This window comes from Streptopelia decaocto (assembly GCF_964273445.1).
Source record: "Streptopelia decaocto genome assembly, chromosome: 6".
Classification (NCBI taxonomy): Eukaryota; Metazoa; Chordata; class Aves; order Columbiformes; family Columbidae; genus Streptopelia; species Streptopelia decaocto.
Window position 1 is genome coordinate 29,663,626 of NC_138660.1, and position 23,941 is coordinate 29,687,566.

The 23,941-nt window shown below is 40.2% G+C and overlaps 1 protein-coding gene across 2 annotated transcripts; it reads left to right on the forward strand.

Moving 5' to 3' along the window:
* Positions 1-204: 204 nt before the first annotated feature.
* On the forward strand, positions 205-23,874 carry RFTN2 (raftlin family member 2). Of its 2 annotated transcripts, XM_082057327.1 has the most exons (10): positions 205-338; positions 776-922; positions 4,806-4,989; positions 6,218-6,329; positions 7,562-7,871; positions 10,427-10,627; positions 13,976-14,097; positions 15,129-15,232; positions 19,736-19,814; positions 22,767-23,874. In XM_082057327.1, the coding sequence occupies exons 2-10, from the start codon at positions 784-786 to the stop codon at positions 23,034-23,036; spliced, it is 1,521 nt and encodes a 506-aa protein (XP_081913453.1). In that variant the 5' UTR covers positions 205-338; positions 776-783; the 3' UTR covers positions 23,037-23,874. The 2 variants fall into 2 exon arrangements, with proteins under 2 accessions (XP_081913453.1, XP_081913454.1); XM_082057328.1 differs by lacking the exon at positions 205-338 and having other exon boundaries at positions 498-922; positions 22,770-23,874.
* The last annotated feature ends 67 nt before the right edge of the window (positions 23,875-23,941 follow it).

Here is a 23,941-nt window from a genome sequence, read left to right on the forward strand (position 1 = left end):
TTTATTATTATTATTGTTATTGTTATTATTGTTATTATGTTGCTGATATTGTTGTTGTTGTTGTTATTATTATGCATTTTCTTTTTCCTCTGGAAGAAAGTTCCTGCGGAAAGGAAATAGGAACCAAACTTTGAAATCTAAAATACGGAGTAAACTGCTTTTCGTGTACTTTTCTGCCCTTTGAGATGCCAGAAGCAATTTCCTCTGGAAGCTGACTTCCTTTCTGGAAATGATTTTCGTCTCCAACCATGTTGAGGCTCTTTTCTCATTCCCTCAATCTGACTAAGTTGCTTTTTTCCCCTTTGCTCGGCTCCCGCGCTTGAGTAGAACTTGTGGAGGTAAGTAATTCCAGCCCAGTTTCTCTGTAACTTTCTTTTTCCATTCTTTTTCCCCTCCGGTGCCCCCCTCTCCCCGTCGGTCCAGCAGGACAAACAAAGCGCTCTTGGTGTCCTCTGCCCTGATAGGGGCTGGCTGTAAATTGACGTGGCATGGAAAATCTCGGCTAGTTCGGAGCAGCTCGAACGCCGCTGCGAAATCCGGGCTGCTCTGCCTGAGTTTGTAGCTTCAAATCGCCACGGGCTTACTGTTTCTGTTTAAAAAATGAATGGAAAAGACCTCTGCTTTTTGATTTGGGAACTAGACTTTTGCTGTGTTTGGATTTCTGGCTAATAGAAAACAAAATCAAAGGGAATTACCCGGTTACTTTTTTTGCTGTAGTGAGAGCGACAGATCGTGCTGCTCCCCACACCTTTTCCTGCCATTTAATCGTTTGCAGATCTTGCCATGGGGTGTGGACTGAGGAAGCTGGAAGACCCAGATGATAGCAGCCCTGGAAAAATCTTTTCTACATTGAAGAGACCACAAGTCGAAACAAAGACGGATTCTGCGTATGAATATGTATTGCTGGATTTTACTTTAGAAGGTATTTTTTTTTTATATCTTTACTATTGTGAGAAAGCAAGGAATAGAGTTTAACTTAGTTCTGTCTTCTTTGTAGATCTTAGTTTTATCACAGCCAGCCAAAACGTTAGACTTTTATTTTGAAACACGAATCATGACGAAAGTCCCCACATAGATAAAGTTACAATGGAAACTACTGAAGTATTTTTAACAACCAAACCCTCCAAACTCCACAACTGTCCTGGTTAAGGAAGCTGGCTACTAACTGCTAGTAGAGATTTTCCTCGTTTCCTGTGAGTCAGGCACTGCTGTCTGTGCTCACTCTGAATTCAGCGTGCCGCTTCAGAAAGTACAGTGTGCCCGAGCATTCATTGAAGAACAACTTTCAAAATGCGCTCAGCTTCTGCAAACAGGCTGTCATTGTCCTTGTCACTTTATGCAGAAGCGAGTCTCGTTGTGTCCCGGGAGCGGTTTCCCCTCTTGTGCCCTCCCCAGTCTCTCAGTAGGTATTTTTAGTAAGTGTCTTACCATTTCATCTTACTCTTTTTTTTTTTTTTTTTTCCGAATGCTTTCCTTGCGGTTGTTGAATAGTCTTTTGAAATGGTGAGCGGAACGAGAGGGGGTTTGTATGCGTGGCCGGAGGCAGCCGGCACTCCGTGGGACGCTTCCTTCCCCGGGCTGGCCCGTCTAACACAGCAACTCCCTGTTCCACACGTTCCAAACATCAGCCAGCCCAGCTGGCTGCCCTCTGAGCACAGCTTTGCTTCGGGGGAACTTGTGTTTTAGAACAACCCAATTGACAGGAAATTCTCAATAACAAGGATTTGAAGTAAATGCAGTAGCTGGGAAGGTTTGATAAAGTGCAAGTGCACGTCTTGTTGTGTTTTCAGGAGCTCTTTCAGAAATGAAACTTGGCTTCTGCTTAGCTTTACTTCTAAATTAAAGGACTGTAGTAATAATTTGCTTAAAGTATCAGGCTGTTCATTGAAAAACTGATAGAAGCCACATTCTATAGCACTTGACATCCAGCTGTATTTGTTGTTTTCTTTATTTACACATCTAAAGAGTTTCTCACTGGCTTATTCTTTTTGAAGAAACAAAACTTTGTGTTGAGTAAGTAGTACTGGTAATGTACTGGAAATAAAGCGAGGTTGCCTGATGCATACATGAATTGCCTGCTAATTCACTGACAATAGAAAGGATGCTAAAACTTTTTGAGACTGAAGAGCATTTAGTGTTCTTAAATAGCCTGTGTTCTGAATAGTTTTGCTCTGTTTTAAACTAACAGGTTTCTAGAAGTGCTGTGTAAAGGATTTGTTGTAAAGGTGGTTGTGAGCTTTAAGAAAAAGCACATCAAACACGCACAAATAAAAGGTGCATCTCTGTATTATTTTAATAATGTCACTACAGCAGTATACTCATTTGCTCCTGTTTAGTCTGATACTCAAAAGTGTTTATTTGCAGTGACTTACTGTGGAATTGTGAATGCTCAATAACAGTGAGATCATTTTTAGATAGTTGCTTAACATTTTGGGGGGTTTCTGACTGTAAGCAAGTGGATTTGTAAACACAGGCATCTTTCTGTTGAATCATTCTAGCTGTGTGTCTATTTGACCTTAAAATACTGTTTGAGGTCTCTATTCTTTAAGGTAAGATCATGAATACAGAAAAAAACGGTGTATACTCTGTCTTGGAGGCATTTCTGAATTCTGTTTGCTTGTGGGGATTGGCTACAGTACTAGGGGGGATATCTTGGGCTTTCTTAATTTCTTCTACCCCAATCAGCTTGTTAATGTACTTGAATAGCTGGAGTCCCTGTGCATCTTAGCTAATTATCAGCAGTGTGTTGTACCTTGGCTTCTCACCTCCTGCCCCTCGAAATACTCCCATCCCTACTGAAAAAAACAACTTTGAGTTCCATGGACGTTCTTCTGAATCGGGAGAATCCCAAACAAGAAAATGACAGCCAGTCTTTTGTTTTGGTGGGATGGAATAGCGCAAAGGAAATGGAGCGGTGGCCTCTGAAGTGTGATGTTAAATGCCTGTCAAGGATTGTACACTCTACAGCCTCAATCCTGAGGTGCATCTCGGTTCCAAAAACAGCTGTTATTCTTTGAGGTGTGATTAACCATCAAGCAGGGATAGTTTCAATAATGCTTCTGCCTTTTCCATAATTCTCCTGGTAGGGAAAAGAAGGAATATTGATGCAAGGATATTGCACATCAGCCCACTAAGATGATACGCCGTGAAGTTCTTGTCACTCTGAATAACAGTCGGAATACGTATGAAGTAGCTGGTTTGGTGTCACCTTTAATATTTTGCATCCAAAGTTTACTATTCAACTAGTGAGTTAGTAGTTGCTTTTATTTGTAACAGTATTTTGGCTGCCTGTTGACAGCACATCAGGATGGACATTTTCTTAATGAAAAAATGGTGAAGGCATTTGCCAAATCAATGAAATGACGATCCCGTTGCATTCCTGCTTTTTTGGCTTGTGGGCTATAGAGAAGTTACTCCTTCAATACAGATTTAATGTCTCTTGGATTTACTGGGAGTGGAACTATGGGATGGAGGCGTCATTAAATAGGGCAAAATATCATCCGTCTATGAAAAAAATTCTAGTTATCAGCAATAAACTGTCAATATATACATTAGTGCTGCTTGTTGGTAGTGTGCATCCCACATAGTATACACTATTCTGGTTTTTCTTCATAGTTTTTCTGAGCTGTTAAGGCTCTTACAGCAAGAGGCAAAGTAGGCCTGTGTTCCTTTTTCCCTTGAGTAAAAGTTGGTATTTAAAAGAGTTTAATTTGAGTGCTGTGAGACATTAGTGTTGTTTGTTTTTAAAAAAGAAAGCCCTTCATAATGTAAATATATCAGTATTATCCCCATTTTGTGGTGTGGAAAACAGTATAGAGATGGAAGTTTTACAGAGCACGTCACTCATGAACCATCAGAATTCTCATTCAGTTTATTAGACTAGAAGATTTTGGCAAACTAAAGACTCGCGTGTCTGATTTATGCTACTTTAAACCAGTAGGATAGGTAGACTTTGACATGCTATGTCTTTGATAAGTCTTTAAATTCCTTGCTATTGCCCATCTACAAGGTACTGTAAGGAGGTAAGAAGATGTAAGAACGCAAAATTAACTCCAGGTGATCCAGTGCCAAGTGAGATGTGTGTGATGGCATTTATACGTTGTTTTCTTCATCTGTCACCAGCAAGGAATCTTCTTTTCTCTGTGCAGAACCTGTGGATCAGACCATTCAGAAAAGGTTCTCCAAACCATTTTTCCCTGGTTTCTGTGTAGCACTCAGCTGGTTTCTCTTATCAGAAGTGCCTGCACACAGGGGGATCCTCCTTCGAAATAGGCGACAACACATGGCTCGCTTAAGTCCCCTAGAAAAAAGGAGTTGAGACTACATTCAAAATTCAACCTACAATCCACAGGTCACTTTTAAGGGGTCCAGAAAATGTGCTTAAGAAAAACAAACCAGTTGTTCTAGGCTTGAATTCATTGTATGGGAATTCACCTCTCAAGTAGGGTTAAAGGATGCTGCTTCGGGAAGGCTTGGGCCTGGCAAAATAGTTGCTTTGTTAAGGTCAGGCCTGCTGTGTATTTAGACGTTGATGCAGCTGTTAAATTAGCTTGGCAAAGCTTGACCCAAAAGAAACATTGACAAATAGACTAAAAATAGATCATATCGTCTTGTAAAGATACGTACTTCAGCTAGTTGCATACTGTTGAGTCTGCTGTGAATCTGCTTTTTCTTGTATAAATATAATCGTAGCTTTTCAGTAAATGCCTTGGGATAGATTTTTGTGTGGTTTATATAAAAGGAACTCGCTCAGAAGTATGTGGATATACAGGTATAACGTGCTTCTCTTCTTTCAATGCTTTTAGCTTCCTCAAACCCAGAAGTTATCCAGATCGGATCTGTGGTGGATATCGCATCCAAGGTGGAAGAATATTACAGCAAGGGGTATGTTGTGGGAGCTGTTCATCCCGTTATCCTGCCCGTGGGCCGCAGAAGGAACTTCTCTGCAAGCCACATGTACCGGGTGGTGCTGTCACGCTTGAAACTGAGGTAATGGTGAAGTTATTTGAATACATTAGGCCATTACTTAAGCCATTTGTAAACGGATTGTTCCACATGCATAATACATTACCAGCTTGAAATAATCACCTTAAAGAATCAAATAACTGTTCCTTGTCTAGAGAGGTGAGCAACTTAGTTGTGTTTTTTTAATTAATGCTAAGCACACAATAGGCTGACGTTTACTTTGCCTTAGTAAATGTCCAAACAAAAATCCAAATTTGCTTATCATAATTTGTGGGAAGAGAACTTGTTACCATTTGCCTTTTAGTACATTTTTATAATAAACTATCTTGGAATCTGCAGCAGATACAAGATTAAACAAAACACTGGGAGAGTAAATAGCTGCTTTGAGTTCTCTTAAGTCTGTTTTTTCTTATCAATTTTCAGAATTTCTTTGTGTTTACTTTTTTCCATAAGAGCGTTATTCAGGGAAATAACCTCCAGAGTGCCATGAGTTTGTCAGAGAGAAATAGTTTGGTTTTTCCTTCTTAATAAAAAGGACATAATCATTCTGTGATGGGGGGGTGTACAGAAGTTTGCTTTTGACACTGAGTGTGTTGAGTCAAGAGTTTGTTTGTTCCAGCTCCATAGCTGTGTTTATTACACCTATTTTCACTGTGTTGTGATCAGTCTGTGTTCATAAAGAAAACGTACAAAGAAATGTTACCGTTAGTTCCTTTGAATGCAAAGATAACCTTTTGTTCGATTCTCAGATCTTAGCGATTTAAACATCACTTTGGGTTACGTAATTAGTATTTGCCTGTCCTGTATTTCATACAATAGCTGCTTTAGTTACAGAAACTGAACAGCAGCATGGTAACAGCAGAAAAGTACCGTTTCTAGTCATAGTGTGTTTCATACAAAATGGAATCTATCTTGTCCTTGCTATATTTACAGCTTAAATTTGGGTTTTTTTCCATTATCAGGAATTCGGGGGTTTATTTATTACAAAAGCAGGGCTGATTGTTAATAAAGCTCTGACTATTAGCCATCTTCAGCTGAAATTCCTGTTCAATATTCCTATTCTTACCCTGACATTGTATCACACAGTACCTGCCACTTTGTGTAATACGTAGAACAAAACACTAAAAAAACGCTGACTTCTAAATAAAAGTACAAAGAAGCACAGCCAGGATTTCATTCATAACTATTCCAAAAGAGAAGAACTCCATACGCAAGGACAAACTCCTGACAAAGACTTTCTTTCTTGTTGTAGCCAGAAGCAGGCGGCACCCAGAGCACAAAGACACCCCAGGCTGGTGATCGAGGAATGTCCCTTAACGTGTGACACGCTGACAAACGAAGTGGTGAAAGAGCTGTTAGAAAAGGTAACTGAGGGGGTTTTCAAGCTTCTCCTAGATTTTTATTTCTACCATCCATGTAAGTGATACACACCATTGGTGGTGGTTTGGTTTTGGGTTTGTCTTTTAGTTTTGAGGTTTAACCACAGTTTATTTTATAGAAGCTACAAAGTCATTTTGTGATGCAAGAGAGTTGTTTTTCTTCATTACTTGCTTTTTCTAATTTAGGACTTAACACAAAGCCCTATAAGGCTTTGGGAGATGGGCCACTTATGTCACTGAAAGCAGAATCAGGCCCAAACTCTTGAGTCTTTATAAAACGCTTGTATAATAGCTTTTTCTGCAATTAATATTAAAAAAATCTGAAGTTTTATGTTGTTGTGGGTTAAGCAAGGTATTCCCAAAGAACATGAATATATTTAATTTCTATTTTTTATTCTTTAACGGAAAAACAAAATACATAATAACTGCACTAAAGATTTACTTGGCAGGGCTTTTGAAAACATTGTATAGGCAAAGCAAAGTAAACTTGCCCGTTCGAATTCTAGAGGGTTTTTGTGTTTAACTTCCTCTGCAAAACTGAAGACTTAGCGAAACAGGAAACGATTGTTATTACAAGAGTTAGAGTGATATCTTTTACATTGGTTGCCAAGGAAAGAAGTAGAGGAAAAAGCATATGGAGATCTCTAATGTTCTTTGAAATTATCCCAGGGCTGTTTAAAATTTCTAAATGGCTCGTTTTGAAATTTTGAGGTGTTTCAATTTTAAATCGGGATTCGATTACACATTTATACTGTATGTGTACTGCCAGGTTAGTTGTATCGCGTACCAGGCAGACGTTTAAACGAAAAATACACTTGAAATGAGCAGTGATTTTCTTGCAAGCAAATCTGGAACAGAATTAGTATGCGAAAATAGCTTTATTTTTTAAATGTTCCTGGTGTTTTAAAAACACTGAGATAGTAACCCAGTATAAAATGACTTCAAATTGGTTCTGAATGACGGATTTTGTGTACACTGAAGTCAGTACCAGTGTTGACCACCTTCCTTGGTCCAAGTCCAAAGATACGCTGCGTTTGCTGTGAAATCTGGGCAGCATACAAAGACGAGCCACCCTCTGTAACACAGCGTTGTGTCCTCATGCCCTTGGAAATCGGTGTTGTTAAACGGAATATATGTGTGGAAGTTGTTATTTTAGAAAAAAAAGTTACAGGTAATTCTAAAATAACTCAGCAGCTAAATTTCTTCTGTAAATACAGGTTAATGAAGCTGCTAAAAGAGGAAAGAAGTTTGTGGGGTTTGTCATGCAGCATTTTCCTCAACCTAAAGCCTGCAATGGAAGCAGCGCAGATGGAAGCACGGAGCTGGAGTCGACGCTGGGCAGAAGAAATAGAGAACACAGAAGAAAAAGTTCTGATGAGAACTATAAAAACTGGAGCGAAGGGCCGTTGAGCGGTCACTCATCTGAGAGTGGCATGGAGGAGGAACTGCCTGGAGAGGGGCTGTTCCAGGAGGCGGATTTCCACTTTGGAAAAGAAGTCAGCCCTGGCAGACCACACAAAGGAGACGGTAAGAAATGCTGCTTGTTCCTTGCAGAAAGAAGTTACTTTAGCGAGACGCTGTTTAAAAAGATGTTGGAATAAAACAACAGAGCAGCATGTTCTGTTGTCTCACATGCTGGTTTTTGAAGATGCGACGTCCTTCAATACAGACGTATTTCTAAAATGGTTGTCAGTTGAGGAAACAGAAGAAATATTTACCTCCTGTTTTATGTATGTGTGAACTGTGATAATATACTAAAATGATATTTCAGTTTTCATATAGGATATTACAAAGGTACTGTCAAAATTCTAGTTTGTAATTTAAAGAAAAAGGGAAAAAAAATCACCCACAGGGTAATTCTGATTTTTGTTCCGGTGCAAACAGACAGCTTTCTTGCTTGATATGTGTATGATAAATATGGGAGTAAAACCTTTTGTTTTAGAAGGATGCAGTTGCTTTAGAACCTTTTCTTAAATACATATAGTTTTCGCTTGCTCTTAATAGAAATTCATTACATGTTCGTAATTTAATAAGAATATGTTATGATTCCAGCTCTGCCTGTTTCAGAACTGACAGCAAAGAGATCTTCCAGCTAGAGCTGTAATTTTATGTGCTTCTGGCCAACTCACATAACGTGCAGCAAACAAATCCGTTCCTAATGGATTCTTTCTGGTTAACGTGCCTTCAAGAAGCATCTTGAAAGAGATGACTTGAATGAATGCGTTGACCATGAAATCAAAGAGGATAATTGTTACAAAGCGAATTGACACCAGAGGAAAGTAAGCCTTAAAAGGTTGTGCAGGAAGGAAAAGTATCGCTGAAAAGCGTTGGTGCTGTGGCAGAAGACTGAGTTATGGAAGAATCTGAGGTACTTGGTGTAGCCTGATAGCGAAACACCGAGGCCTCCTGGTTGGCTGGGAGGAAAAGGTGAAAAGGAAGGAGTAATGTGAAGCATGAAAACTAAAGCAGTGTGGGGTTGTGCAGAAAACGGGCAGCATGAAACCTTCATGTCAGGTTTTGACATAATGGGTTTTTCCCTGATGGGCCAGCCGTGTTTTAATTGCTCTCCAAAGCAACCTCTTTGCTTTCCTGGGAAGAGTTAAGCACCCTCTCCAGTTTCTAGACTGTCAGGATAATGACTGAGCACTGAGTTAATCAATGTCCCTCTTATTTTCAACACTTGAAATAAAGCAGTTCTTGTACAACATGCTGAGCCTTTATAGCAGGAGCTGTTACAGCTTAACTCTTTCCTTACGGCTTGAACCAGTATGTGTCAGTAAAAAGCTGGAAACTCTTGGTTCTGTTAAGGAGCTTCGTTTGTGCGGCTGGTGTGAGCAGGAATCGGTGCATCCCTACATACCGTGTTCTTGGGCAATTCTCCCAAAAGCTTGGGTGAGGATTTGTCAGGTTTCTCTGCTCTGGTCTGGAAAGTTATGGGAGTTCCTGGGGCCAAACTTGGGAAAACTTCACCACCTTTCTTTGCAAATGTTGGATATAACCAGCACTTTGAAAATTCACATCAGTATTTTTTCCAGCATGGTGAAGGTAAGTACTGCTGCTTCAGCATGCCATTTCTAGTTAGGTCTCCTCCAAAGATGCAAAACTCTGTCTGAGTTCTAGATTTGGGGGTCATAATGTCTGGATTTTGGCTACAAATACACCCATTGCAGAGGCAAATTTCTGATATGGATGAGGAATCGAATAGTTGTATCAAGAAACTTGATTTTTTTCTTTCTCCTAAAGAATAAATATAAAGGTGATCTCACCTTAGTATGTGGGAAAGATTTGACATCATAAACACATTTATGCTCCTGCAGTCAGCTGTGGAGGTGATAAAATAAACCTGTACGGAAAGGAGAGTCACCTCTTACTGATAGAGTTCAAAATTTTGTCCCAAATGTGCTCCAGCTGATGCGGCACCTGATGTTGCAATGTGAGCCAATGGGAGAGCATTTGTCCCCAGCTGCTTTGTTCTTTTCTCCCAGCACTGACATTTTATAAGGATACATTTATAAGTCTAGGACAACTCTTCACCAGTGATTTTCCTAAAAAGCTATAGATCTGTGAATGTTACCTATAAAAGCGTTTGAGGTCGCGCGGATTTTGCCTGCTTAACTCACTCAGCGGTTGCTTTGTGGGAAACCCCAGTGGGCAACTAATTATACTGGTACTCAAGTAATCTTCAGAAAATAACGGGTAAAATTCAATACTGTACACAGCGTTCAGAATATAAAACATTTAGAAAATTGACTTTAATCTTCAGTTACAGTAATTTTAAACACTTGTAGTCAGAAGGTTGTTTCCGCAGGGTTTTTCTTAGCTGTAGCATATATTCCCTATGCAAAAACCCACCTACCTAAAAGGTACAGCAACAACCCACTCATAATATGTTCAAATTTTTCTTATATTTCACAGCATACCCACCTCATCCTGAGTGTATTTAGGGCTCAAGCCGAGGTTGGTCACATCAAGAAACAATTCTTAAAACTGTTGCTTAAAATTAGAAAACCATACTGAAATAGGAACTTAATTTGGAGCACTATCTTCCAGAGGTTAATTCTTCTTCCTCTTTCTTTTCTTAGACAAGCTATTTACAGTCTTCAATGTTTTTGATGATGATTCTACCTGCTGGACCTACCAGGAAGGAGTTTTGTCTATGAAAGTAGCAAGAAAGGGGCCGGTTATTAGTACACTGGAAGCAGACTGGCTGGAATTAACCACATTTTATTATAAACAAGGATTGTCCTTAATTGATTCTTTTGTACACTGGGAAGCTTCTAAAGGTGAGTACTGTCCCAGAATACCATGGAGCTTTTACTTGACTATGTAGAACTACATAATTTTCAACAAGTAGATCACGTTTTGCTTCTTGGTGTGAAGGGTAGTATGTAATCATGTCATTGTGAATGTGTAGAATTTGATACCCATAAATGGAATAACTTGTTTTCTAGGTAGTCATAGCTCTGAATAATTAAAATTTCTGCTTTGTTTAATCAAATTGACAACTTCCAAAACAGGAAAGTCATGGAGCATTATAATGAAATAAACCTTTTATACTATTTTTTTTTCATTGTGTTGTTTTAATAAAGGAAAAGATAATGGGGAAAAAGATCATCAGATCCCTGTTTCCCTGCTGTTCATATTCAGCTGCTCACTGCTTCGGGTCCACAGGATTATCAGATTTTCTCCTTCATTCTGCCAGTTTCAGTTCAATCTCAGTTTTTATTCCCACTGAGCTTTCCAAGTTCCTGCCTTCATGTCTTGCTGTTGTATTAAGTTGTTGTTCCTTTAGAAGTGCTTGTGGCAGCTCAGTGTAAGTGAGCAAAACATGGGGCTGCGGTGAAGAAAAGTCTTGTAGAAAGTTTGTTGTGAAGGTTTCAGAGACCTTAAATGATTTTTGCGACACTAAGGCTGATTGTCAAGTGCTATAGTTTACTTAAGTGGCTCTCATAAATCATTTTACATCTGCTACTTACATGAATTATACGAGGAGGGTGGGATTACTGGGATTTTGAGTAGTTTTTATATTTACCGTATGCTATAATTGGAATTTAGATGATCTAGGGTCTTCAAAAATCAAGCCCTAAAAATAATGAGAATTCTTCCGTTTTTGTTGTTCTCAGTACTTTAGTTTTGAGTGTGAATCTGTGCGTTTCTGTAGCTCTGCAATAAGTAAATTTAGTGATTGCCAGAGGATGACAAGCACGTCAACGTCACTGTATTTACCTCAAATGGAATTTGGTGGCCGGTCCCTCTCAAACTGCAGGTTTAGTGCACGTTAACTAACAGCACCGTTTGTATTTGCCATGTTTTTTTCCTCTTAAATGATTCCTGTCTGTTGAAGTCAGTGCAAGAGCCACGTTTCCCTTGGGGGAGGAGAGGTGAGAAATCAGACTCCAACTTTTCAGAACAGATTTTTTTAGAGCTGGAAAATACCTCAGGAGCTATATTACAATTCACTGAGGGGTGTTTTTGGCAGCTGTTGAAATTAATCTTTGCAGCTGTTGTCCGGCACTGGTTTTGCAGTCCTCCCATTCCCTGGAGCTGTTGGAATAACCATCCCAGTTTCTATAGCCGGGCTATAGTTCTGCAGCAGTTGGTGCTTCTGCTTCAGCCCCACTCGGCTGGAATGTGTGTGTTAGACCCACGGCTGGGACGCTGCTGAATTAAACTGGATCTATTTGCAGGCACAGCTCGCTACATGGATGGAATTCTGCAGCTGATCGAGTGTCTGTAACCACAGCGAGAAATTAATTTAGCTACTGAGTTCTTAAGCTAAAACGTTTGCTCTTGAGGTGAGCGTTGAAGAGTTTTATAACCACGTAAAAGTTTGGCATCCAACAGAGGGAAACCTAAATTGCTTATTGGGGGAAAAAAAGTCTTCGAGCATTTAGGCTCGTTACTAGAATTACATCCCGTATGTCTGCGTGTACATCTAATTGTCATTTTCACCCCATGTTTGTTTGCTTTCAGACCATGGAGTGTGTTTAGCAGTAGTTGTCCTTTTATACAGCTGTAGTAAAATGAGCACGTTTTAGCTATTGTTTTAATAAATACAAACCCACCGGGTACAAGTCGGGCAGCTGCAGAAATCCTCCTCGGGTTTGGACTGTACAGATGTTCTGCAGAGCCGGCACAGTTCTGATGCTCCCAGGATCAAAATGCAATACCCAGTTTAAGGCAGGAGGAAGTTTTAACATAAAGGGAATTGGAAAAAAATAATCATTGACAATTCTTAATAATTACCACCTTCTGTGTTCCCCTGCCAAAAGAGGATAGAGTCATAAAAATAACCCAGGTAGGTTCTCTTCTAGCACTATAGTGCTCCCTACACTTGCAGCTGCCTTGGAGGCTTTTCTGGTCATAGATACAGCAAAGATTAGAAGTGCTGTGGCAATAGTTTTGCTTTTTCTGATTTATTTTATCTATCATGCAGCACTTATTTTTTTTAAATTTCTGTTATTAACAAAGATAAACTCTTGTAATTGGGGCAGATGAACCAGTTAGCCACACATGTAGCTTTTTCAATTATTTTTGACATGGTACGCTTCATAAATTATCAGTTTGTCCCAAAATAACACTGAGTGGAGGTGTCTTGTGTCAATAACTGTTTAAAATTTAGAGTTATTCTAGAATGTTTGAGAAATTATAGGAAAATAAATATTCTAACATGTTGTAGGTGTACTGCCCATTTTAATTATGTCTAAACACTGGAGAAAGCTTGAAGTCCATGAATTTATAAAATGGAGTATTTATGAATTATTAGGATCTGTGCAGATATTAATATGTTCATGTACATATATTCATATGTACATATGTTCATGTACATATATCATCAGTTCCATGTACAATCACATTATATTTTAGATTACACATAAATATAATAACATATCCAACATCTCTACAAATGCATGGAAGAGATACATATGCAAGTATCTAGACAATCGTAACTCAAACTACATAAATCTGGTACATGCAATAGAGTAAAAAATAGTACGAATAAATAGTTGGTGGTACATCTGCAGAAAAGGCTTCCCAGTGACTCTCGGGAGAAGCAAGACCAGAAAATGCAGCAATATTTGGTGCAGAGCGTTAGTTTGGGCCAACCGGATACTGTCGGGCTTCAAGTAAATCGGGAGCTGTGCTCTGAAACTTCCTTCCCAGCAGGAATCTTCCTACAATTACTTCTGTTTCAGGCTCTTCCTGTGGCCATTTATGGCTTTATTTAAGTCCCAGTAGCCAGGTTTTGCACTTCATGCTTCATTCATCTTCACGCTCTCTCCTCCCGCATCAAAAGCCGCGTTTATTGTCGGACACACGATATTGAATAAATAGGGTTTGTGCCCATCAGGGATATGGTGAATACAGGAAGCTGAAACTCAGATTTGAGCATGGACGTGGCTAATGGCTTTGAGAAAATGAGGTGGCTCAAAGTTCCATTTGAAGGTTTTGAATAACAAGCTGACTTGCATACTTCATCAAGTTGTAACTAGACGTGGAAATAGCCACGAATTTGGGGTATTTGCTGTCTCAGTTCATTTTAGAGGGCTGTTCAATGAGAAAAACAAGCCCATGGGTACATCTCAGTAACACATCAGCATAAAACTTCATATTTGTCTTTATGTTCACAGGGGACTATTTGCCCAAATCTTTAGAAGGATTATTCATCTACGAAGAAGAAGGTGCTGGGGTTCCAGGTTCTAACAGGAAGGGAAATGATGCAATAGTTGTTGAACAATGGACAGTCATTGAGGTAAACTGCTCATTATTTAGCAATGCAATTTCCTACTTAGTTGCCTTTGTGTTTTTCCTCAGAATGCTGGTACCAATGTTTGATAAACGTGCAGGATGGTTTCTTGAAGCCACCTGTGCAAGTTAAACTAAAGCTTTGAATCATAAAGATGGAGTCAGGCCTGTGGCCGTTGGGCAATGTGCATAAAAGAAATACGCTGCAGGGATTCTGGCCTGGTAAAAATACTCATACCAACAAATACAACCAGCAAAGAAAATGTTTTCTTAGGGTTGTTTTGCTTGTGGTGTTTTGGTTTTGCTTTTTAAGTATGTGTTTCGGACCAGTTTTGATATAATTTCAGCATTATTTGATATAATTTCCGCTGACAGTGTGCTGAAGTATTTTTAAATAAAAAGGAGAAGAAAATAACAAAACCTAGAAGCAGAACAAGAAAAAAATGATAGTGCATTAATTGGGTATGTTTTTCAGATGTATATTCTTAGCAACATTTCACTGCTAAATATGAAAGACTTAATTTTTCCTAATAAAGTTCCATGCACTACTGCAGCGTGGTGCAGCGATAAAATTATTTCATGTTTTTAATGTTATAAGATTACTTTCAGATGTCATCAATTCATACCAATAATCATTGCTGGAGGATGCTAAGGGCTTGCTTTGGAGATACTCCATGTAAATACAGGGGTGAAATAAAAGCCTAAAGACATAAATTGAGACACCTTTTATGGTGTTTAAAAAGTTGTAGGCATTGATTTAGCAACATGACAAGTTTAACAAGTGAGATGTGCTTTGGATGTCTTGCTGAATCAGGGCTCTCACCTAAAGTCAGTATATTCTGCCTGCTTTCCTAGTTTTGCATAGTTTTGAATTCTCGAACTGTTTTCAGTAGTGAATCTCCACCAAACAAGAGTTTGTCGTCTCAAAGGATTAGATTCTCTCATTATAAGTGAGAGAAGAGTTGTCATAACTTGTGTAGAAATGCAAATAAAACCTGTGCAGAGTCTCTTTACTACTTTTTATAATTATTAATGTAGGGGTGTGAAATTAAAACAGATTACGGACCTTTACTGCACACGCTGGCTGAGTTTGGATGGCTCCTGACCTGCGTCCTGCCCACACCGATTGTTCGACATGACAGGTACTCAGACTGTACATCACATCATTTTGGGTGGTTACATCTCAGAATTATCAAGTGATTACTTGTGTACTTAATGCAAAAGGAAGAAAAATGCTAATAATGTTAACTGCATGTAAAAATGTGAGACGTAGGTAGCATTATGGTGGAGTCTTTTCATACCACGCTGTTTTAGGACCGCAGACTGCAGTCAGTTTCAAACTAGACCAATAATCCTAAATTTAAAATATAACTAAACATTAAAGATGTTATTTAGGAAACTTTTTATTGCGCACCTGGTCTCGGGCAATGGGTTACTCGTATGCTTCAAGTTTAAACACAGTGTTGAAATATTTCTCTAATTTGGGACCTTGGTGAGTGGTTGTCACAAGACAGTCACGCAATGTTGGTTGCAAATTAGGGGGGAGAATGTGCTAATCCAGCAAGTTATCAGGCCGTTTCTTCTCTTCTTTAACATAGACGTTATGTTTTATTTCATATCTAGCACCAACATACTGGATTTCAGTTCTCTTATTGCAATATTTATTTAGATATACGTAAGAAGAGCTGAATAGCAGACGTGGATCCTCTCTAAGGTCCCAGGTTAGGGCAGTGGTTGTTGTTAACTTAACTGTGCTTTTCTTCATGACCTCATGCTAAAAAAGGCAAATGAAACACTGGATTAAGCATACACACACCTCTTTTCCATTTTTTTTAAGAAAAATAAGATTCTCCTCCTATTAAATTGCCAAGAATTGAAAACAAACAAATGTACTGAGGCACAGCTACGGGCTCATTAAGGACAAGGGAGAGTGTGGGCAACTGGAGTAATCTTTGGATCCAGAGCTCACTGTATTAAATCAAGACAGCATGAACAAGGATGTGAAGGAAAGGTTGGGAGAGAACTGCTCCAAGGAACTGGAATTTTGCTCAAACGATTTGACATAATTAAAGCAACTCACCCATGTGAGAAGGAGGTTTTTCTAGTCAGGAAATAGGTGGTGTGGTTTATTTTAGCTGTGTTTCTTTCAATAGCTGATTTTTCCCAACACGAAGAAGAAATTGTGGTAAAACAATATGGCATGTTCTGCTTTTTTTTTTTAAGGATCTCTGTATGTTTTGCTTCGTTATGAAATTCTGAACTTGTGAAGCTTGTGCTCCAGAGGGAAGCAGTTTTGAGCGTGAAACAAAATGGTTATTCTTTAATTCATTTCTTCAGAGAAAGTAGTTAAGTGTGTAAGTGTGGCCAGCAGGACCAGGACAGTGACCATCTCCTGTCCTGGGCACTGGGGAGGCCAAACCAGTTGCATTAAACTGGACCTGTTCCTCGAACCAGTAAGAACGGAATATACCAGCAAGAGATTGAAGTTGCACTGGGTGTCTGAAGCAGCATGTGCCACAACCAGCCCACTAATAGCTGTGATCAGACAAAACAGGGTTGTAACCTGGCCAGATCCGAAACAGGATTCATTTTGTATCGACTCTAGAATAATTCGGACTGATAAAAAGCATTTGCTCCCAGGGCTGAAGGGCTGGGTGGATCTCTGCATGAATTACCTAATACTTGTTGTCGTCATGTGGGTCATGAGATACTTTTAGAAGAAAAAGGATGAATCAAGTTTTGTGTGCCTGTTATGTATCTAATATCCAGCTATTCCATTTTTTTTTAAAGCTGATGAACAACAATTCCTAATTAGGAATTAAGAATCCTTAAGAGTCAAAAACAAGAGTGTGTTTCTATCCTGATAGGCTAAGTAGTGAATGACAAATACTATTTTTAGGCCTCGATGTTGGTATTTAAGGAGAAGAAATTCCTGGATGGTTACTGTGTGTCTGATGGGAAAGATGCCATGACCGCAGTGGTGGGTTATCCCAGGAATGCAAGTGAAATGGCTCAATAAAGAGGACACTCGATGCTGCTCAACAGCTGTTCTTTTCCCAGACTGGGGACTCTGACCTCAAAACCCAGCCTTGAATATTAACAGGCTTCAGAAACACCGAACAAACAAAATGAGCAAAACTTGAGGATGATCTGTCGCGTTCGTACCGTCGTATTTATTTAAAAAATAATTTGGACAAAGTTTATAAAGAAAATGCTGTTTAAGAATAAAAGATGCTAGCAGAGCAGCCTGCTCTCCATTTTTATTCACCTTAATATTTTGCTTAATCTCTGTTTTCCTCTTCTCCTAATTTATTGCAAATCTTCGCCCCATCTGATCTGTTCCCGGTCGTTGTGCCCACAGTGTATCTGCACAGGAACAGTGTGACCAACAGGTTCTGGGCTGTGATGTGATTGTTGTGCACTGAAATGTTCCTTTTTCAATCACTGTGGGGTTTGGGGTTGTTTTCATTTTGGTTTTTTAGGGGGTTTTCTTTTGGTCAGCACAGTACAAATCCCACAGAAGTTCCCCTCTTCTGTCAGTGATTCTCTTTTTCCAGGGGTATGAAAAAAAATGTGCTTATGATGGAAGCCTTGCTGTATCTATACTATACATACCTTGGGTATTTAAATGTTGTCAGCAGTCGCTATAGAAAGTTTTTTGAGCAAAAATGGATATAAGAAAGACCCTCAAATAATATTAGTGACCCAAAGAGCCTTCAGCATTATGTACAACGCTTAACTAGGTAAATGTTAACAAGGTAAGAATTTGACAGTAATTAAGCCAAGTTCAGAAGCTATAAAATTAATAGTCCTTTTAGGAGTTAAATCTGGCGACTGGGGGATAAACAACAATACCTTGGAGAATACTTGGTCGGTAACTTACTGCTACTGCAGTTACTCATTATCATGAGTTTGTAGAATTTCATATGTGTTTGGTCTAAATTTCATAAGTATTTTTAATATTTTTATTTCATTAAACACAATCTTTAAGCCAGGAGACTTACCTGAAGCTGCTGTCTGTCTCATAACTGCAAGTCTACATGCTGTGCAGTTCCAAAGGAGGGCAAAACTTTATTTTGGGGAGGGAGGAAAGAAAGAAAAGGTTAAAAATAATTCATTACCCCGCTCCTTTTATTCATGTTTCAGAAAACTTGGTCTAACCTGAATTTTAAGGGCTTGGTGTATAAAATATTCCTGTAAACATCAGAGCCATTGGCAGAAGCTTTCAGCTCGATGGTTGTTTTGAGGGCCTTATTAACTATGTACATATAATAAGAGGACACAGACAAGGAAATTGCTGGTGTTTTAACAATAGAGTCTCTGTTGTTCCTCATCGCTCGTGGAAGAAGAGCCAGGAAAAGCCTTCAGCGGCTTTTCTCTGTGATGACCTTTATTTCCCCTCCCTGCAAGCAAATACAGGGCAAACCTACGGATTTTTGGAGTTAGGAATTTATCATGGCAATCTACTCAATCGAAGTTTTCCAAACGCCCTGACTCGCGAGGCACAGGAGGAACGAGGAGAGGAGAGGGAAGCCACGGAGCGCTTTGCTCCCAGTGCTTTTTCCTCATTTAAATTCTGTGGAAATCCCGCTGTCATTGAGTTCTTTGTGAATTAAGCTTGTAGCCGCTTCCTCGTGTGTGGCATTTTAATAAGGGCAGACTTAGAAAGTTGTTGATTTACTTTTTGTCTGCTCACCATCACGTCCTTTCTCTGCTCTAGTAGAATTTGTACAAGCTGGATCTTAATGTTTGGGGTTCTTTTCTTTTCTCTGGAGGAATGCAGACACTGTTTCAAAATAAGCCAGAGGCTCTTCCCTACACCAAGGCCTGTGCTCAGGAGATTTCCCAGCTGATATTATCAAACCAGACATAGCTGAAGCAGGGAGAGATACCTGGCCGAGTGGAATAAGGTTGTAGGATTGCTGATTTCCTTGTTGTGACTTAAAATTGTAACGTGTTTTCTTTTAATGAACGCAGATAAGTGAGGTGGGGACACTTGGAGCAGGAAGCCCTGATAACTGGAGGGAACTAATGAGTTTGTTCTCCTGCCTTCTCATTTCCCCCAAACTGGAGTTTGAGGTAGTTCTGTTCTCATCCAAGGACAACGTGCTGAAATGTGCCATGACCTGAGTTCACGAACATTGTGAAGGGCCAAACACCATCACAAAACTATCACCCCTGACCATTATCAGATGTACGCTGGGAATAGCGGTGTTTTGGGTGTTTTCCAAGAGCTCCTCTGGGGCAGGCTGTTAACAAGCTTTCCTGATCTCATAGGAACAGTTGTAATCCCTGATTTTTCTTGGAGCAAGTCCCTATTGTTAAACATAAATCGGGTCTATCAGTCCTAGCCCTGGCGTGAAACATGAATCAGTTATCTCACATTTATCTGTGTAATAAAAATGTTTGGTTTATGCCAATTTTCAATATGTATTATCTTCACCCAGCTTTATGCTTCTGTTTCTTTTTTCAATGTGATTATAGAACTGTTTAGGAATGAATAATAAGGCAGTTAATGCTTGGTAATCTGTCCTCACTCATGGACTTGCATACATACAACTTACAGTTGACTCGGAAAGGTATGAACATGTTACAGTGACTATTATTGCCTTTAAAATATTGAAATCATTTTCTTTCCATTTTAGTGAAGGAAACCTGGCCACAAAGCAGGTTGTTTTTCTTCAGAGACCTGTTATGTGGAATTCCGCTGTCCAGACGCCAGAGGTGAGTAATGTGTTCATGGTACTAATACAAACAAATCAGTTCTTCACATAGTGGCTAGGTACAGAAACAAGCTAGACTTCAAAATTCATGTGAAATAAAGAGGTGGAAGAGGATTTCACCTGCAGCAAGTTTGTGGAGGGTTTTTGCAGCTGTACTCATTTTTTTTGTCAGCTGTATACTTTTAAAAATTAAGCCCTAGAGAAGAGCACAGGCATGCTAAAAACCTGCTTTATGCTAAGAAATCACCGTGTCTCAGGTGGATGAGCTTGGCTATGCTGTAGGTATTTCTTCAGAAATCTTCAGGAAGTCTTAAATGTTCTGATTCAAACCCCAGATCCTGTGGCACATGAAAAAGAGAACATTTAATTTTGACCTTCTCAGCATCCATTTTCACGATCGTAGAACACAAGTGCCACCTGTGCTGTAATCTGGAGGGTAGCAGGGGGAAGGGCTCTTAGCAGGAAGACAGGATTTAAAATTCCTGCAGCCAGACCTCAGCAGCTCCTTGTCCCGTTTGAGCGGGACTCCCGCGATAGTGGTTTTACAGAAATACTTGGAGGATTAAGTAACAGCCAGTCACAGTGTTCTGCTCCGACACGGTCACACCAGTTATTGCACTTGTGTAGCACTATAGGAAACCCTGCTGTGGCCACAAGGATCAACTGGTGGCCCCTTCTTTACCAAGTCTTAACAACATCCCGTGATGGACTGGACAGCAGGATGACCACGAGCCAGCACTGGGCCCTTATGGCCAGGAAGGCCAGTGGTACCTGGGGTGGATTAGAAGGGGGTGGTCAGTAGGTCAGAGAGGTTCTCCTGCCCCTCTGCTCTGCCCTGGGGAGACCACACCTGGCATATTGTGTCCAGCTGTGGCCCCTCAGTTCCAGCAGGACAGGGAACTGCTGGAGAGAGTCCAGCGCAGCCACCAAGATGCTGAAGGGAGTGGAGCATCTCCCGTGTGAGGAAAGGCTGAGGGAGCTGGGGCTCTGGAGCTGGACAAGAGGAGACTGAGGGGGGACTCATTCCTGGGGATCAAGATGGAAAGGGGGAGTGTCAGGAGGATGGAGCCAGGCTCTTCTCGGTGACAACCAGTGATAGGACAAGGGGCAATGGGTGCAAACTGGAACACAGGAGGTTCCACTTAAATGTGAGAAGAAACTTGTTCCTGGTGAGGGTGGCAGAGCCTGGAACAGGCTGCCCAGGGGGTTGTGGAGTCTCCTTCTGTGCAGACATTCCAACCCGCCTGGACACCTTCCTGTGTAACCTCATCTGGGTGTTCCTGCTCCATGGGGGGATTGCACTGGATGAGCTTTCCAGGGCCCTTCCAACCCCTCACATTCTGTGATGCTGTAAAAACATTCCATCTGAGAAGCTGCTGAATCTTTGAGATGTGCTTTAAATTAAAAATAGGAAGCGTTATGGTGACAGTTTAAATTGTCACCCAGCTGGGAGATGAGCAGCAGTTGAATGACCTTCGCTGCTTTGGTTTATACAAATAAAAGGGGTGCGGTGGTTTGTGGTCATTGTTTCACTTTGTAATGGGAAACCTTTGGCTTAAGCAAGATACTGGAAGTAAACAAGAAATAGCTGATTTGTAGCTGTTTACATCAGGATTGCCATGTTTAAAATCTGAACAAATTTAGCATCTAAATATGCTGCTTCAGTACCACTGAATGTTTTACTGCTCCAGCAGGAAATTTCAGCACGCTGAGGTCATTTTAGCCTGGGATAAATAGGTAGTTGAGGCTGATGCTGAAACATTCAGCAGAGTAACATTTGTCCTTCTGTTTTTCCAATTATGTTGTTATTTCACCTAAATTTTAAATCTCTTTACTTCATTGAGGTTTTTTACCAAAAACGTCTGAATTGCCAAACAGCATGTTGCCTTCATTACAGTTTAAATTCAGTGATTTGCTACTAATATGTAACAGCTATGGAATGTCATGTTAGGTTTGCATTGAGTTCGCATTACTGATGATTTCAGGTGCACAAGTTGTTACTGAAATTTGAAAGCATTTCTTTTGCTCTAGCGACTTTAATAAATACATTGATTTAAAATGTCCCCTGCACATTGGCAACAGAGCGCAACAATTTTATCAAACCCTTGCAAACACTTCAGTAAAAACATCTGATTCCTGTGATTCTGCATTGTCGGGCATGACATCCTTATTTTCATTTGTACTGCGTATCTTTTCAGTAATGTTCAAATTACATTTAAGCTGTTTAAAGAATTTTCATGTCCATAACTTGGGATGTTTTTGAAACATGGGAATACTTAAGATATCTAAAATGGTTTAAAAAAATTAGGCATCACAATCTTAAGTTGAACCACGGAGTGCATGAGGTTTTTCTGGTTTGTTCATTTCCGTTTGGTTTGGGTTTTTTCCTCTTTTAGGCAGACTCCTCCATCCTCTTCCTGTGGCATCCAGGCAAAGCTTATTTCATTCTGTTTCTCCTGAGGCAACACTAGTTCCCCTAAGTCTAATTTCCCAATCTCTCCCATCGCAGCTTCCCTACAAACATTTCCTTTAGCCACAGGGCTGTTATTGTTACTGTTTCAAAAGGGCTGGAGAAAGAACTTAGCAATGTAGCTAAGGGGAGCCAGAGCCTGGCAAAGCCAGCGGGGGACCGTTTTGGGTTTGAAGTGTTTGCATTTGGGCAAAGAGCGCTCATGTCCTTCACCCAGCAACACACAGCCCTGTGCTGAGCCCGGATTCCTCCTTGGGCCCGTGTCTTTTCTTTTTGACGCTGGCAACCGTCACTTCAGCAAGAAACACGTCGGGAGATCCCAGTGCTGCTCTCTGATTGTACTTACACCAAGTTCTTCCTGCGCAAGGTCTCTCAGGTTTAAACCGGAGTGTTAAATGCTGCTTTATGTTAAAATGCAGTTCACATTAAAGCCATGCACGCCTCCTAAATAAGCTAACGTGTAAACATCCTCTTGTGTTTCAGAAGAAATCCTTAAGACAAGTGATTGGGGAGGAAAGAGGCAAAGTCTCCAGCAGAAGTGTCGGATCAGACACGGCTGCTTCTCACCCTGGAGAAACGGGCCCCCCGGGAGATGAGTTTAACCTGGCTGCTCCCAAACAGTGTTGGATCAGGGAGGGATCCTCGCACTACGGGGGTTTTCCAGGGTTCAGCACCAGCGATGGAGCGTTAAGGGAGCTGGATGATGGACAATTTGACCAGGAAGATGGAGTCACTCAGGTCACGTGTATGTGATGAAGTAAGTAACTGCATCAGATGGACATGTACATAATTCACACAAACGTTCGGTTTGGTTTTAAATCGTACTACTTTAAACGCGTTGGTATAATCCTATGACTCTTCCCAGATCCTTTTTGTACTTTTGTCTGTTTCTTTGTGTTAATCCTACTGTAGTAATACTACTACTGCAAAATAATTTGCTTTTCTGTCTCTCTTTAATAGAATAACTACATGACTGGGTGCTCTGCTAACTTGTTAATGCTTTTGACAAGCAAGAAAGCAAATGCTGCAGAACAGCGACAGTTTGAATTGTGTAAGAGAGAAAGGAATGAGGATGTTTAGTATTTTCCACAAGCTCGAGGACTGTGTGTGTGTGTGTTGTGTTTTGGTGTGTTTGGTTGTTTTGCATTTCTTTAAGGGTGTTGTAAATATTGCTGGGGGGAAAAATTTAACTGTCTGTTTTTAAGTTTCAATGTAATTTTCACCTTCCTTGCATAAATTTAAATCCTGGAGAAATGTAAGTCTTGCGCTAGAGTGTTGTTAATTTAAGCTGCGTTCAGACTTGGTGTGTACAAAAAGCCCTCGGGGCTGCAGGCAGACACTTGCTCCTGTAGTATAGTTTCACCTATACGGATTTATTAGGGTACATCTAGCCCAAAAGCACATAGCTTGTATAATGATGTACTGATAGTTTACACAGGAGTGCAAATTAAGAACCACTCAACCCCTGCGAGAGAACTTCCAGTCCATGAAAAAGTAGCTTGAGAAAGTCACTGCGAGACGTTGACAGAAGGGTGCACAGTGATGCTGATGAACTTGACAGGCAATAACGGACAGACTATGCGATAAGCAAAAGTAGTACAAACCTTTAGTGCTAGTTCAGTTTATTTTTACGAGGGGAGAAAAAAAAATGAGAATCA

Bases quoted from the DNA above. Each gene is read 5' to 3' on its own strand.
- RFTN2 (XM_082057327.1), top strand. From the start codon at position 784: ATGGGGTGTGGACTGAGGAAGCTGGAAGACCCAGATGATAGCAGCCCT. The intron at 923-4,805 runs GTATTTTTTTTT...CAATGCTTTTAG, and splicing joins GCTGGATTTTACTTTAGAAG to CTTCCTCAAACCCAGAAGTT. The intron at 19,815-22,766 runs GTGAGTAATGTG...CTTGTGTTTCAG, and splicing joins CCGCTGTCCAGACGCCAGAG to AAGAAATCCTTAAGACAAGT.